The 17,527-nt window shown below is 34.0% G+C and overlaps 1 protein-coding gene across 1 annotated transcript in view; it reads left to right on the top strand.

The window, feature by feature from the left end:
- Nucleotides 1–17,527, top strand: part of FAF1 (Fas associated factor 1) — a 239,794-nt gene that overhangs the window by 51,943 nt on the left and 170,324 nt on the right. Inside the window, exons 6-7 of the mRNA XM_032218051.1 lie at nucleotides 4,388–4,479; nucleotides 12,291–12,396. Of these exons, the coding sequence (XP_032073942.1) occupies nucleotides 4,388–4,479; nucleotides 12,291–12,396 (198 nt within the window). The remainder of the gene's footprint in view (nucleotides 1–4,387; nucleotides 4,480–12,290; nucleotides 12,397–17,527) is intronic.

A 17,527-nucleotide genomic window follows, 5' to 3' on the forward strand; every position in this document is an offset into this window, starting at 1 on the left:
TAAGTTTTTATATTTGTTACAGGATTCCCCCCCCTTCCCCCAATGGACCATTTTTGCCAATTAATGCTGATATGTCAACAATGTCTAAAATATTCTGGATTAAATGGCACGGTTGCTTGTACAATGAAGGCACAATATTTACAAGGATAACATTTAACTTTGACAGTAGTTAACTTGGACAATATTTAGGGCAGTATATGCTGTTCCTTCAATTGCAAGGAATTTTAATATTCTTTTAATATTCTGTATCTGAAAATTCCTAATAAGGATGACATGGCACCTTCTGATGGTCTCACACACACAAGATATACAGATGGTCCTTGACTTATGACCACAATTGAGCCCAATATTTATGTTGCTAAATGAGACATTTGTTAAGTGAGTTTTGCCTCAGTTTATGACCTTTTTTGCTACAGTTGTTAAATGAATCATTGCAGTTGTTAAGTTAATAATTATTGTTAAGTGAATCTGATTCACCCATTGACTTTCCTTGTCAGAAGGTCACAAAAGGTGATCACAGGACACTGCAGCTCTCATAAATGTAAATCAATTGTCAAGTGTCTGGATTTTGATCATGTTACCCTGAGATGCTGCAATGGCCACAAATATGAAAAATAGTTATGTCACTTTTTTAGTGATGTAACTTTGAACAGTCACTGTTACAAGAACTACCTGTACACTGTGTAAAAACAGAAGATTTCCCATTTTTATTTATTTATTTATTTATTTATTTATTTATTTATTTATTCTCAATTAGTGATTACAAAAAACTTATAGGAAACAGATCTTTTCAGTTGTCTACTTACAGCTTTCTTTAGTTCCTGTTCCAAGTAGCAATAGAAAGATTTCTCTATCTCATTATAAATACTTCTTTTATCTACGCCATTTATATGGTACTCGTTTATTTATCAACAGTACATAATCTGCCGCCATCTCAAAGACTTTATTATATTATTATTAATTATTACAAAAGTAATAATTAAATCCAAACCAATATTAAAACAAAAATGAACCACAAAAGGAAAACAAAAATAGAACCTATGATAAAATCCAAGATTGGATATTCATAAACTGCCAACTGAAACTGAAAGCACATTAACTAGCTGTTCCTCAGCTGTTTATGAATGGTAGCATATATTTCTGTGGGAAGAATATTAAAGAAAAAGGGACAGAAGTCATCAAAACCAGCTGGATACAGGAATGTTTTCTTCAAGAATGGGCATATAAGCATTTTATTCAAAGCAGGAAGCATCACCCTCTCCCTCAAAGAAACATTAACAACTACCTTGATCCATCCATTGCTGTCCCATCTAGCTGCCTGAAGTAGTCAGAAAGACATGGATCCAGGGCATAGGTGACAGATAACTCTTTCCACTTCTTTGGGTTCCACAAACTGCAAAAAAAGCCCAGGTCATATAACACGACATTACCTTCTTTATCATCATAGGCTTTGGTCAACTGATACCCACTTATAAATAACTCTGTCACAACAGTCATAAAATGGCATCCCACCCATCTCCTGAATGGCATTTCCCACGTATATTCCATATAAATTGAAACGGAGCACTTCTTAGCACTTTGTGTGCAACTGAGTGTTCCTGATGATTTTCTGATGATCCCACCTTTCCTCTGAAGAAAAGAAGCAGCGGTTGTAACATGCCCGTTTTTAAAAGAAGCATTAAGTAACATTGAGATCCAGTTTGGTGCAGTGGTTAAGATGCTGGCCTAGAAACCGGGAGACTGTTTAAGCATGAAAAACCAGCTGGGTGATTTTGGGCCATCATTCTCCCTCAGCCAGACTCGCTTCACTTCACAGGGTTATTGTTGTGGGGGAAATAGTAGGAGGAAGGAGTATTGATAAATGTGCCACCTCGTTATATATGAGAAAAAAAAGACAGGGAAAACCCCCCCGAAAATAATGAAGATTAAGTTGTAGTCATATTGCCTTGGTTCTGGTAATATAACAATCAAGATTTATCTTTTCCAGTGTATCATTTACTGAAATAAATTGATTTATTGAAGTAGAAACTGAATGGCATTTTGTTATCAGTGCTGTATTTATGTTCCACCGTGAGATAGTGGTTGTGGGGAAACTTGATTATCTCTGAAGTGCCTTTGGATTTATGATTCATAAATCATGCATGAAGGTGCAGCACCACTATATATCTCCACCAGTGACATGCAACATACAATTAATTTGCTATATAAAAGGATGGCAGAGGAGACATATTTATATGTGGAAGAGCTTGGGTTCAGTCTTTGGGATCTCCAGATGAAATGTAAAACAGGTCTAACAGTGGAATTGTTGTCAGAGATCTGGGATCTGGATAGTCCGAACAAACTTTTTTGACCCAAGGGCCAGATGGTTCTCAGATATCTAAGGTGGCAGTTTCCCATTAAGTGAACAGAGTAGGTGGGTTTGCATGGCTATCTGCAGAGAAGGCATATGGCAACATTTGTCTTGCAGTGGAAACTGCGCAGACCTTTAGTCTGTTCATTGTGACACTGCATGCAAGTTCATAAAGGGCGGAGCTTGTGTCACTATATATTTTCTGTTTTTGATAAAAACTGAACTTGCTGTAGAAGCCCTTGAGGATTCAGAGCAGAGGTGGGTTCCTACCAGTTTGCACTGGTTCAGTGCAACCGGTAGTGGAAATGGCGACTGGGTCTCCGAACCGATGGGGACGGCATGCTCACCATGCCCCCAAACCGGTTCCCCGGTTGCTGCAACATCTTTTTTTGACCTTTTAAAATGTTCTGCGCATGCACAGACCTATTTATAGGCAACTGTGCACGAGCACACTGAACTGGCAGTAATGCCGGCAGAAACCCACCCCTGATTCACAGGATTAATATTTATGGAGAGCTTTACAAATCAAGCCTAGAATCTGGAAAATTACAGGCATTTCTCAATTTATGACTAGTATTTAACAACCACTCAAAATTACAGTGGCCTCAGAAAGGGTGCTTTTGCTGAAGATTTTAACACTGTTCCTGCAACTCAGTAACTCCTGCAACACTGTTCCTGGAACCCCATCCTGTGGACAAAGGAATGGAACTAAAACATTCTGGATTTTAACTCTGTGGCTGCAGCCCAATTTCCTGCAGTGGTCTCTCCCAGGGCCTTCCCAACTGCCCTCTCCCCCGGAAGGATCCCCAAATTGCACACCAGGTCTGTTGGGAGCAGAGCAGCCCCATCCAGTACTAAACATGGGAAGATCCAAGGTCCAGAAGGCCAAAGCCACATGGTCTTACCAAGTGTAATGGTGAAAGATGAGGGGAAGAGATGTATCCCAGGAAAGTATCAGACAAGAGAGGAGGGAGCTCCTAGTGGATTAATGGTCAGAGAAAGAAATTTAGGAAGGCCTTGTCCTAATTAATCTGATGGTTAAAAGTGACAGCAGGAGATTTGTACCTTTCGATTTGCAAGATATTTTCCCTCCCCCCCAAAGTGGGGCAGTGCCCCACTTTCTTAGCCCTCCATAAAGGAGTTAAAATATGGCTCTGCTATGAAACTGGTTGATGCTCTGAGAGTCCCCCCATTTGTCTTTTTAATTAACTTTTAACAGGGCTTAATTATTCTTTCCACCTGAAAATTTTAATTTTGAAATTGAATTGAAATTTTAATATTAACATTGTAATTTTTATATACTATTTTTGCATTTTGATGTTTTTTGATGTTTTTTGATGTTTCTCTGAGGAAGATTGGTGGTTCATAAATGAGAAAAAATAAACAAACGAACAAAAATAAAATAAGATTCTGTTAAATTAGCCTTATAACAATATAATTAGCTCTCCTGGTTGTGTTTCCTGTTTGGTTTTCTTGGGAGATTCAGTTGATAGATCAGCAGCATCATTTAGATGCTGGTATTGAATACTAGAATGAATCATTGTGAATATTTTTTTATATTACAAATGCCACCCAATATTAATTAGCTTCATGACTGTAAGACTTTTCACAATAAAGAAGGGCTGCTGTGTTTCTTCGGAAATTAATACAGATATTAGTGATAGAAGAAAGTTTGTTGATTTCTTTGATAATAGAAGAAAGCTTGTTGACTGGCAGAATTTTAAATTGTACCTTATGTGTTATATGTAGTTGTATTGCAATGAAACCCACTAAGGGCAAGACTGAACAAAATCTTTAAATATTACCAATTATTACTATCAGTGGGATTTTTGTTTGTGTGTGGGGGAAAGATTTTCATCAGGCGCATAATAAGATTCCGGTTGTGCTTTTTATTAATTGTTCTTCTCTCTTGTGTTTTTTTTAACTCATAGAATTGTGGTTGCTAATGACATATAATTTTGCCTCAGTTTGGCTTTACATTTCAGATTCAGACCCTCATAGAAACATTCTAAATTCTAAATATTTTTTTTCTTGCAGACTATTCTAAAAACTCTACACTTGCCCAAAAACAACAACCTGTATGTCCTAACGCCCAACTTGCCACCACCATCTTCATCAAGTTTGCCAGGGTAAGTCACAAATAAAAGTGAGTGTAAAATATAGGGCTTCATGTAAATGGCATATTTGAGGTTATCCAAATTTTACTATCTTTAAACCATATACAGTTGAACCTCTAGTCATGACCATAATTAATGCCATAACTTTGGTCGCAACCCGATTTGGTTGTGACTCAAACCTAATTCTGGAAATTTGGCACTTACAAAAAAAATGGCTTGGAAGGGGAAACCAATTTGGTCATGGTCAGAAGTGTTTGTGACCAGAGGTTCTACTGTATATGCAAAGGATAGTGTGTGTAATAGATTTTAAATGAGAATTTTTCAAAGACTGCTATTATTAGATTTTTAAGCTTTGTTCCAGGAGTAAATTGAGAGGTATGGATGGAGTAAATTGATGAGAGGTAGTTAGTAGTAGAGATGATAACCCTGCTTTTAGAACAGGGAATTTTAATTGTATGAGCTCTTCCAGCTCTTTTCATCCTACATTTTCTAAACTGGTTGGGCTAAGGATTCTTATTTTGTTTTACAAGTAAAATAACAGGGCATAAGCCATGCAGAAATTATTTCACATTCCAAATTATTTATCGTTTTGTTTTTTTTATAATTTTTTATTTTTGATAAACACAAAGAGACAAAACACAACAAATACCACAAAAATATCTTCCATTACAAATTGTAAAGAGTGTATCAATTGGTTACAAAGAGCTTTCGTGCAACCCTTACACAGTCATCATCTACAATTCATATCAAGTTATATATTTTAAATCAAATATATTTATATATATTACTATCATCATACCTCAATCTTCATGACTATAATTGTTTTTACATCCCTTTATGTAAAGTATTCCAAAATTTAAAGCAAAACCACATGGTGGCATTCTGTTATCTATTTTCAATATAATCCAGCAACATTACATCTTTCTAAATAAAAATTAATTATGTTTAATAACAAAGTTTCTAGACCTCCTTTCTTAATCACTGTTTACAATTTATATCCAATTTCCCTTTTATCATGTCAATACAAATATTACATTATTATCATTATCAATCATTTATTTAATAATATCCGTCATTTCATTTTTTTGGGTGGGGTCTTAGTTTAACTAAATTTGACTTATTCTTTTTTTTAAAAAAATACAAGCTTTCATACATAACAGAGTTTCTAAACTTCCTTTCATGATCACCATTTAGAATTTATACCAAATTTCCTCTTATCAAACCAATACATATGTGTACATTGTTATCATTATCAATTATTTATCTAACTATATCCATTATCACTTCATTTTTAACATAATGCTCTAATTTTAACTAAATTTGACTAATATTTTGTTATTAGTTTTCATATCTCAACCTGTGTCTTTCCAGTAATAGTGCAGTCTTATGTCTTTTGCCATTTGTGGAATTAGTCTTCTGTTATTTCCTTAATCAAATTTGTGTGGACTTCTCTTCGCAACTTGTTGCTTTTTACATATCTTGTAAAATCTCGAGACCCTCCATCAGCTTCTTTAATCTGCTTACCTTTAGTTATCACTAGTGATTTTGTCAAAGTTTCTCTCCTTGAATCCATCAGTTCTTCTCTTTTTTTCTTCTTCTATACCTTTAAATCTGGGGTAGAGTTCCTTTCCATCTATCTTCCCTTTCCATGTTCCACTCTTTCCATCTCCAACCACACTCAATTCACTGTCAGTATCCACAATTATCTTGCCTCTTTGTTCATTTTTCCCTTGGGTTTTTAGGACTCTAACCTCCACTTTTTCCATTTGCTGGATATATTCAATTTTTCCATCGAATTTTGCTGCATTACAATGTATATTTTCCAATCTCTTCTCAATTCCCTCTGTTGTTTCTAATAATTTTTGAATTTCAAACATAATCTGTTGTAATGTTATGGTTTCTTTTTGGTGTTGTGCCATTCTTCCAACTAGTAAACACTGCCACTCTAGTTTCAAAACAAGGTTTTGTTTTCACTTCTCTCCAGCTGTCAAAGAAGCATCCAAAGAACACCTGTATAAACAACCCATGCTCTTCTCTTACCTCTTCTGTTAACAAGCTGAAGCCTTTGAAGTGCAAAGTCAAAATGATCAAAGAGAAAAAAGAGAGCAATATTTCCAGGACTCCACCTCCAACCTCCAAGTGGCAGTCTAACTTCTTTTCCCTCTGATGTTACTACCCTCTTTATATTCCTTTTATATCGTCTTTATATTCCAGACTTAAAAGAAACAATATTCTTAAATGGAGCAAAATAAAGAGAAAAAACCCATCCAAACCAATATTATAAAAATAAAGAAAAAGATTTAATCCATAGGTAAAAAAAGAAATAGAAGAAGTAAAACCAATACTTTCACTTTAAAAAGTAGGAAATATTTGCAAACCTTCCATCCATAAAAGAAAATGAAAAAAAAAAGGATAACACATTGTCCAATATAGCTTAATTTCGCCACTTATTTTCTTTTCTTTGCAAGTTTAATTTAGCTTTGATTTTTTTGGGGGGCAGTCTCTTTTATAACAATAAAATTTCCTCACCAGATGGACACACTTTCTCTTTCTGCTTTCCTCCCGTTGCGGAGCTGTCCCAACTTCAGCAGCTTTTGGCTGCGCTTCTGTCGCTGGCAAGAAGAGATTCTCTTGGATCAATCAGGGACTTTGCGATGTCCCTGAGATCAGCAAGACATACTCTTCCCTGTCACCGTCTCTTCGAGACGGTTCAGGTCCAAAAGGACTGTCCACTGGCAAAAGTATCATCGTACCGTTGCTTAGAGTCGGCCCCTGTCTCTCCCAAATTATTTATCATTTTGGTAGACTCAGTCCTATTGTTTACTGGATGAGTTAACCCATGCATGGCTGCTGTGTCCACCTGCCTGGAGAAGGGGCGTATCAGGTAAGAATCAATGCCCCATTTTAATTGTAAGATCTCTTCCAGCTCTTTTCATCCTACATTTTCTAAACTGGTTGGGCTAAGGATTCTTATTTTGTTTTACAAGTAAAATAAAGAGCATAAGCCATGCAGAAATTGTTTCATATTATTTCATATTCCAAATTATTTCAACAGAACCAACAATTTTTTATAGTTATGTTTTGCGTTCATAGCTTCTCCAATTATATTTGACAAAGCATGATTATTGAAATTGGCAATAATAAAAATTGTTGTTTTAGAAAATTTGTGGTACAAGATGAAATACAGTTACAAATCTATAGGACTTGATGGAGTAAGAACATTTAATAAATTTTAAGATCCCATGAAATGAAGTCTGTGCCTGCAGCCAGTTCTCTCATTTGTATGAAAGACAGAGAGTTGTGAGTATTCTGAAGCTAAAGCAGTTTGGAAAGAAGTGTGAATGCAAAGCAAAAAATAACAACTTGATTAGAGGTCATTAACTAAAGACAGTATAACATTTACTCAAATTATAACATGATTCGGCCTACTAATCAAGTGTTTTAGCAACATACCATGGCACAAAACTTACTCTTTTCAAATTCAAAATAAAGGGAAAGTAAGAGGTTTAAAATGTTTTTTTTTGCATGTGATCCTAGTTGAATTGTCTTATCAGCAGTTTGACAAGGTGAATATTTGGCAGTTGGACAGTTTTGATGTGGTTATTTACATGCATTTTGGTACATGTAGGATGTACTTGTATTGAAATACCTTTTTATTCACTAGGCATTTCAGTATTGTTTCTAGACCATTTATTACATTAACTGTGGTTTTAGCATTGTTTATGTATCATATGAAATATTACCATATTTTTAATTTTCATAGGCTGATGGTTTGGAGTTTTCTATACAAAGTTAAACTTTCCTTACTGGTTTTTACTGCATTCAGTTGTAAATTTTAATAAATGCTCAGATACTCTAAATTACAGGTGACAAACTTGCCGTGTCACGTTGCTGTCATGTGACGTTTCATGATGTTTTCCCCCTTTGCAGAGCTGGGGTGGGTGTGGCCTGTGTGGCCCACCAGTTTGACACCCCTGCTCTAAATTAAACATTGGTAGTATCCCAAGATTGCATGCAGCAGAGGAAGGATTTTTAAAAAATCATTCTTGAACAATAGTATGCCCTGATGGATAATGAATGATCTACTTTCAAAACTGAAAAGAACTGCTTTTGAAATAAAAACAACTTTACATTGTAGAGGCTAATATATTCCAGCAGTTGAGAAAACATAGAATTTGGGTTTATTTCCTTAGGCGAAATAAACTTACATAAATCCAGGTCAGTTCTTCTAAATTTATATATTTATTTAATTTATTAAATTTATATAGTCACAAGAGAAGTGACTATGAATTAGTCCCACGGAATAGTTTAGCATTCAGGATATAAAGTAAACAAAAGCTTTCTGAGTGATTGCTGTTTTAAACTAATTTGCTATTGCTTGCTGCATTAGCTTCAACAAACATTACATTTACATAGTGACTTCATATTTTGTTTTAGTGTAAATAAACTGTAATTACAGCACATTTGGATGACTGGCGACATGAGCTTGTATAAATCTGAATGTTTGCAATAGAAATGTTAATTATTATGTTTCATGATATTTTGTTAAAATGTAGATGTTTGGTAAGAAAAATGAATTGATATGATGAATAATGGATATTGTTCTACTGAAATTCATGAAGAGGCTCTCTGTGGGATTAAACTGGAATAATAATGTAGTATATTCTAATTGCCTAGATTAAAATCCATTGAACTCAAAATAATTCCCTCCCTCCCTCCCTCCCTCCCTCCCTCTCTCTCTCTCACACACACATACATACACGATTGTATTACACTAAATATTAATTTAAAAATGTAGGCTATATAAAATAATTTTCTTTGAGAAGCCAAATGTGGCTTCTAATGAAATGCCTTGTAGTTCTTTGTACTATCTTCCATACAATTTCAGAAGGTGCCTTAATAAACATCTTATTTTTTAGAGAGAAAAAATAGGGTACCAGGCTTACTGATTGTGCTACTATAAGAGATGATGAAAAAGATACTTTCATGTAGAGAGGAAAGGAGGAAACAATTCTTCTATTGAATCCTCAACTTAAGTTTAAACAATTTTTGTCTTTTGATTCTCCAGAGGTCAACATTATTTCAGATAGAATTCAGGGTTTTTTTTAAGCAAGCCATGGAGAAGCATATTGAAATCATCACTTCACAGTTTTGCCGCAATTGTGCAAGATTCTCTATTTCTGATCCATAAAGATAATCTCATACAGTATCAACACATGGAGGAAGGAGCGTTTTAATAGAAGAGTAAGAGTGTAAGTTAGCTCTAAACTGCCAGTCATATAAATAGATGCACAGCTAAATATTTTTCATTATTTGGGGGGTGGGGTGGGAATGAGATGAAATGAGAAAACTAGGCTACAAAAGCTAAAAATCTGCAGCTCAAAATATGATTTGTTGCTAAATTTAACTCAATATCTGAAGATTTTAATGGCTGTAAAATGCAAGTAGAAAGTTCAGAAAATATATTTTTATTGGACCAAAGATAATGAAGGAAATAATTACATGGAATAGTTTGTCTGTGAGACTTACTGTCCAACAAAAAAATCTTATTGAAACTAACTTCAGTAAGTAGGTCTCTAGTTATTCGGGTTTTCTCCCGCGTAAAAATTGGAGATGTCTTGGCGACGTTTCGACAAAATCTCATTCGTCATCTTCATGCCTGGTGCCTCCAGAAGCTAACTTCAGTAAGTTAAATACTATACTTGTTAATAACTAAGTGCTTTCAAATGTTTAGTACTTCAGTAGAAAAAAGTGGTTAAAATAAGGTAATTAATAAGTATAATTTTACTGAAATTCTGAATTATACATTTCTTAATGTATAATTGTGCATATATGTGTGTCTGCATGCACGTGGATATCTGCATCTATTTCACCAGTAGGTGTATGTATCCATTGTCAGCGGTGATTATTCTCAAGAATATAGATACTAAAAATATTCTAAATACTTGAATTTAATATTCAATGAACTCTGATTAAGAAGTACCTGATTTAACGATTTGTTTCATTGGAATATTACAATATTACATTGGCCAATGTACTTGTAGATTTTTATCAAGCAAATTAGAGTCTGATCTAATTTGTTAGGTTTTCTAACGAGAATAATGTGTATTGATGTAACGCTGTAAAGAACCAATTATTGTTTTGCTTTACATCACCAGAACTTACGTTGGAAAATGTGTTATTGTGAACTTTAAATATATTTTGTTGACTAAACCATTTTGTATCACATTTAGGCAGCAATCTTATGGACAGTAATTTCTGAGTATATTCAAATGAGAACAATGCAATTTACTTCCAAGTAAACATGTATAGAATTGTGCTGCCTGAGATTCCCCTACCTCAATTTCAAACAATTTGGGTGTGCAATAATACTGAAATAAACTTAAATCAAATAGTGCATCATTCTTTGCCAGAATGAAAATAACAGTTTATTAGAAGCTGAATAAAATGGCTTCCTATAATCCTGGCTGACTGATGTTCTCTTCCATAACATGAAAAAACTATGGAAAGAAATTTCACAGTAGTGTAACGGACCAGAGGTATGTTGAAAGTACAGTTGAATGTATGTGCTTTGATTTTCTAAGCACAGCTTTGGGATCCTTGGTGTTCTTTCAGCTTGGTTGTTTTCTTACAGACATTTCATTACCAAACTAGGTAATATCACTATGCTAGAGGGGAATGGGGTTTGCTCTTTTTTATACGTTAGTGGCTTGCCCTATCAGTTCTGTTCTATCAGTAACAACAGTTTTCCGAGATGATATAGGGAGGGGAACATGGTTTATATGAAATACATAAATGATTTTTGTCTCCTTATTCCCATCTAGTCCTTTCTTCTGTAGGTTGAGAGACTCTCTGGAACAGCATGGAATTTAATATGGGTTGCTGAGCTAATAAATTGATATGAGTAATTTTGAACCTTCTGACCGAACTGAAATACTTCCCACTCACTAGGGCTTTTTGGAATCTATTGTTTTATTAGTCTATATTTACCGAGATTAATAAATAGTTCAAACAAAGGACAGTTACGTAATTATTTCTAACATTTATCCAAATCAAGAATATCTAACAATTGACTTATCTTGTTTTTGGCATAATTTATGAGACAGTAATGTCCATAATTAGAAAGAAAAAATGAGTATTCCTACTATTTCTGAGAACTGAGATTTATTATTTTATAATTTCTGGTTTCTCCCAGATTGTCTTTGAAAGATGAACAGTTGGTTGTCAATATGAAATTAGGAGGTGAAATAGAGTCAAATTAATTTGGTGTTTCCTGAGATAATCAGTGAATCCTTGAATTTTCCGCATGCTTACTGGCAACTAATTGGATAGCAGTTATAAACATTTGCCATGCTTAGCCAAAAAGCATAGCTGTCACATACATACACAAACTTGACACATGAATGGATAATTATCTGTGTGTATGTAAACAGTGTAAGCATCATCAAAGCTTTTAATTTGAACTTAATTTAAAGTGTAGAGGTCTCTTAATATGAGTGTGTTGTATATGAGACAGATTGATATTGTGTGTCTGTGTACATACAGTATTGCAATAATTGCAGTAAGAACGGTGTTGCAAAAATTCTAAAGAGTTGAAATATAGCCTGAGACCCTCAACTACCTTAGAAAGAGTTAACAGGTCAGCTCCCTTGGTCATTCTCCAGTTGCTTCCTTGTCTTTAAGAACAAAAAAGAAAATGATAACATTGTGCCTGGACCTGTCTCTGCAGAGTTTAGGGTACTCCTGGGGTTTTACAGCTAAATGTAAAGCAAGTTAGAACATGTTCGCTCCTGATATTCTTGTTTTTCTTTCAACCCTTTCAGTGCCCTGCAGGAATCATTAAATCAAAACTTCATGCTGATCGTCACCCATCGAGAAGTCCAGCGGGAGTACAACCTCAACTTCTCAGGAAGCAGTACCATTCAGGAGGTGAGCTCTGTCTCGCAGCTGAAGAATAAATGTCGCTCATTATAACTAGTGTCAGCTTTGTTAAAGAGGGCTTATGTATTCAGGCTGCATACTTCCTTTCATGTTTCATTATTAGGTTTTTAGCTTTTAATTAAGTGGATGATGAAAGATTACTGTAGGTACATCAGATGGTGTAACCCACATATAACATTTGCATTAATTTTACCCCAAAGCGGTTGTTTGTTTGTGAGCATGATGCCTTAGAGTATTAAAAAGCTTCCCCGAAGGTGAGGTAGGGCTGTCTGATAGAGATTCTTCTTCCTTTATTTAAAATTATACACAGTTTTCTTATATTCTTAGGTATTTCTTGCATCAGTTGCATTGCTAGTTGTCATAATCTTGATTAGGAGTGGGTTTGCAGAAAAATGATTTCTGTTTAGAAACAATTTCATTGTCATTCTATAAAACAACCACCAAGGGGTGATGTTGCAAAGAAGAGTTCCTTGCTAATTCGTCCTGAAAAGACAGATTCACTTCCTAAAGTAGTAAATTGCCTTTAACTAAAAATTCAATATTTTCATAACCTTGTTGTATATCAAAAATTGAGCAATCAGATTTTTGAAGGGTTTTTTTTTTGCTTACTAATTCCAACCTACTATATACACAAGGATTCCAAATGAGAGTATCTTTCTTTCTTTCTTTCATTATTGTATGAAATATCTCCCATCCTCATTTAACACAGTGGCTTGCCTCTCAAGAAGCCAATGCATGTGTGAAAAGATCTATATTATTATCACTTTTTAAAATACTATCAATACTTATATTTGTGTTGTTACAGTATTAGCAGCATGCTTCGTTCAGGAGTTGATGCTGGAATGGGATAGCTAAAAGAATGGTTTGGATATTAGCCTCCTTTCATTTATTTTTATTTGAATACATTTTAGTATTAATGATATTAAATCAATATAGTTCCTCCTTTGCATAATTTTTTGACTCTTACTAAGATCAGCGTGAAGAATATGAACCTATTGGCTAAAATAACTTTTGTATCTTATGTAGTTCTTTATATAAAATCATTACCTAAGTAGTTATATACATACATATGTACATACATACATACATACATACATACATATATACATCTTGAAGCCCCTCAACAACCTATATATATTATAACACACACATACATGTATGTATATACATTATACATTATACATACACACCAATATAACCAGTTAATTGCAACATATGTTATTTGCAGTACAACTACAGCTGCTTGTTATGTAAGTTACAAATGGAAAATTGTTTTGCAAAAAATACCAGCATTTCAAATTTGGATGAAAATCAATTTTGCTAAATATCAAATAGACATGATTGCTCTATTTATCCAAGGCCCGTAAAATTGTCTCGCATAAAATTGACCCCCATTGCTAAATATAAAATGAAATTACACAGGCCTTGAAAATTTGAACAAGAACCTTGTCCACTTTTAGTAAATATCTGTCATTAATTTCAGGGGCAACAGGTTAAAATATTAGTAGTGCTGATAAGTTTAGCTTTATTACAAATTTTATGAGACAGTATGGCCAAACTGCTCATTAGTTGAAGCTAAATAACAGTGCATTCTCCAGAAAATAACACCATGATACTCAGAGTGGATCTACTCCATCATAAACTATTTCCAATACTGTAGAATTTTGAGAGGTGTTTATGTGCAGAATGAGTCTAAATTATTAGTTGTATTTTCTTTCAATTCAAAAACTGAATTTCATCTTTGACTGAACTGTTAAACTGACCATGTACTAACCCTCACTTTCTGAAGTTAGTTCTAAAATTTCTTCCTTTCATTTAAATATTTTTAAAAAATTAGGAAGTTATGTGTACTAAATCAGTAGTAATTTAATTTTATGGGCAATTTTCACTTGTCAACCACCAGAGGGCAGGAAGGTCTATTCAATTATTTTTCCAAAATGCTACCCAGTATTTTCAAATTAGCTTCCTGTGTCTTAACAAAAAGAAGTATAATAGCTGAGTTATTGTTTGATATGCAGATAATTGGCATATTCCGTAAAGAGACTTAATTTCATCCCTTAAAATTAAACAGTGAGATTTTAAAAGATATAAAATATTCATTAATGCTCAGTGATTATAAAGCAGTGGCATATATTTATTTTGCCTTTATTACTGTTTCAATGGGAAATACTGCAAATATTTTGCAAATCGAGTTAGCCATACTGACAAGTTGAAATGTTTAAGCAGCATTAACGCAATCTACTTGCACCTGATAGCCTATGTAGAAAGATTCAAAATGCCTGCATAAATTATTAAAAGAAACACTTAATATTCCAGAAATGTTTCAGGTCTTACCACAACTATATGATAAACCATCTCTCTGTTTTTTTTAATTTACACTATTGTATTGCTGCAGTGCTTGCAAACAGTACTAATAAATATTTTTTCTTGTCTTTTCCAAACAAAAATGGTGTTATAAACATTTTGCAATGAACAAGTGAGCTGAGTTAATACAAATAACATTATTTTGCTCATTTCAAGTCAATTCCTAATAAAATGAAAAGGTATTAAAAAGAAGACAGTAAAGAATAAGAAGTTGAGTTTGGTCTATGGAAGTATAAACAAAAAGGCAGCAACCATTTGTTTTCAAATAATTATAACAAAGGAGAACTAAGATAGTAGTATTATGGATGACATACTGACTTTGTAGACTTCGTAGCTGATGCTGAATTCAAATATGAAACTAGGTGAAAATTCAGATACCTGTTGATGGATGCTTTTGTGTTTGGGAAATCTTTCAAGTTTAGTATAGTACAGATTTCTAATTCAAAATTGAATCCACATATTATATTCATGTCATCCTATATTCTTTCTCACCTTCCCCCCATACATCAGCCAGTTTTAAGATGGACTGAATTTGAACAATTTTTTTGTGGTATTAGTTTTTATTATCTTCTCTTCTACTGGTATAACAAAATTTAAAACATAACTCATTATGCAGGGTATCATCCCCTTTGTGAGCCTTTTCTGAAATGGAATTTAAATAGGTTAAAGAATGTAAAAGTTATTACTAAACATTAATTCTGCTGGCTATATTGCAGATTAAATTTTATCACAGATCTGTTCTATTATATAAGTGACTTAGATGAAATAATTTATCAAGGACAATTTTGTTTCTTTAAAAAAATAGTTTAGATTCCACAATTCATTAGTGATAAATTTTTAAAACACGGATACAAAAGTTTATGAAATGGGACTTCAGAACAGTTTCAATGAGATTTGATTTTAAAACATTTTAAAGCTTTTTCAAAATAGTTATTTAATACCACCATTCCCAAACCTATGTGAGGCATTAAATTATTCCCTTGGGCATAAAAAGTATTGCTGTAATGTATTATTATTAACAAATTTGAACCGGCGCAACTAGTTTCTTTGATTCTGTTGCAGCCTTTAAATTATGGTGGTGCAGAAATAAAGCCCATTTCCCTGCCATTAGAATAAGAAGCTGGTGACCTTGATATACAGCCTTATCACTTACGTCAACCTTTGCGCAAAAGATAAGTTATCACTTACATCAGCGATGCAAGACTGACAATGAATGCTATGCTTAATGTTTGCCTTTCTATGACACAAAATTCAATTGGACATGCATAAACATTCTAAGTAGATTTAACATTTTAATATAATATAACCTAAATAATAAGAATCCCTCTTTTTTTAAGTGCACATTTGCCTACTGACATTATAAAATGATTTAGCTGCAGCTAAATTATTTGTGTTAACATAGATATTCCACAGTGATTTGTAGAGCAATAATTTTGTAGAGCAATAAAAGTAGGAATAGCTCTAAAATCAGTCGGACAATCCCATAAGCATGTTTTATAAAGATGTTTTGATTGAAATTGAATTGGTACATTTTTACTCAGATTTTTTTGAGAATCAAAAAAGTAAAGGACCAGGGAAACTATATAAAGTATAAGACATATTGTACTGCGCCTGAAATTGGCAGCTTCCTTTAAGATTACTACTAACATAGTTTGCAGCTCTACAAAGCTGGTATACATTAAATAATATTAAAAAACACATTTCACAAACAAAGCTTCACATGTGAGCAGAGGGTGCTTGCTCTCATGCACAAAGCTCCACTTGCACGAATGGAGAGCTCTTGTGCTTGCACCCTCCACTTGCGCAAGTGGAGCTTCACATATGAGCACAAGCACCCTGCACTCAAGGATCCTCCACTCACATGAGTGGAGCTTCACACACAAGTGCAAGGAGTCACTGCTTATGCAAGTGGAACTTCCCGTACATGTGCCTGCCTGCCACTCATGCAAGTGGAGCTTTGTGCACGCACTTGCCCATCACCAGTGCAGCCTGGTTTGAAACAGTAGTGGGCTGTGGCCAGGGGGGGGGGGGTTGTGGACCCCTGATTTACATGCTCTGCCTGGAAGCATTATTTATTTCTAGAAACTCTTTGGATTGCTTCGATGAGATGACCACTAAGAGAAAGAGAAGAGATTGATAACATCCTCCAGAGCATATAGAGAATCCATCATCATCTCAGAAGGAATTATGTTTTAGAGGCAATCTCAAATTATGTTTCAGAGCCTGCTTTAGGGCAGTATGACTAATGTTTTGCAGTATGACCACAGTTAGAAAGCTTATTGCAGAAATTTATTACCCAACACAGAGTTAAAAAACAGAACTGTCTCTCCTATAGTTCTAGAAATTTATGTTTTTGTTTTGTTTTTAGTTTTGTGGGTCACCCAAAATCCACTAGAATTATGCAGCCAATAAATTTAAATTAAAAGCAAACAAAAAATTCTACACTGTCAAATTGACCCTTTAGCCTTTCATCTAGAATCTGGATATTTATATTTTGAGGGGTTAATATGGACACTGATTTGGCAAATTCTACAGCAGTTGTTGAAAGGAAATGCAATCACCCTTTCAGTATTACTATAAATTGAGGGCTACAATGGTGCTTAAAAGTTTGTGAACCCTTTTGAATTTTCAATAGTACTGCATAAATATGACCTAAAGCATGATCTGTTCTCCATATAAGTCCTAAAACTTGATAAAGCGTTTCTAATTTAAAATATGAGTAAAAAAACATTTATGGCAAAATTTGGTGAACCTC

This window comes from Thamnophis elegans, chromosome 5, assembly GCF_009769535.1.
Source record: "Thamnophis elegans isolate rThaEle1 chromosome 5, rThaEle1.pri, whole genome shotgun sequence".
NCBI lineage: Eukaryota > Metazoa > Chordata > Lepidosauria > Squamata > Colubridae > Thamnophis > Thamnophis elegans.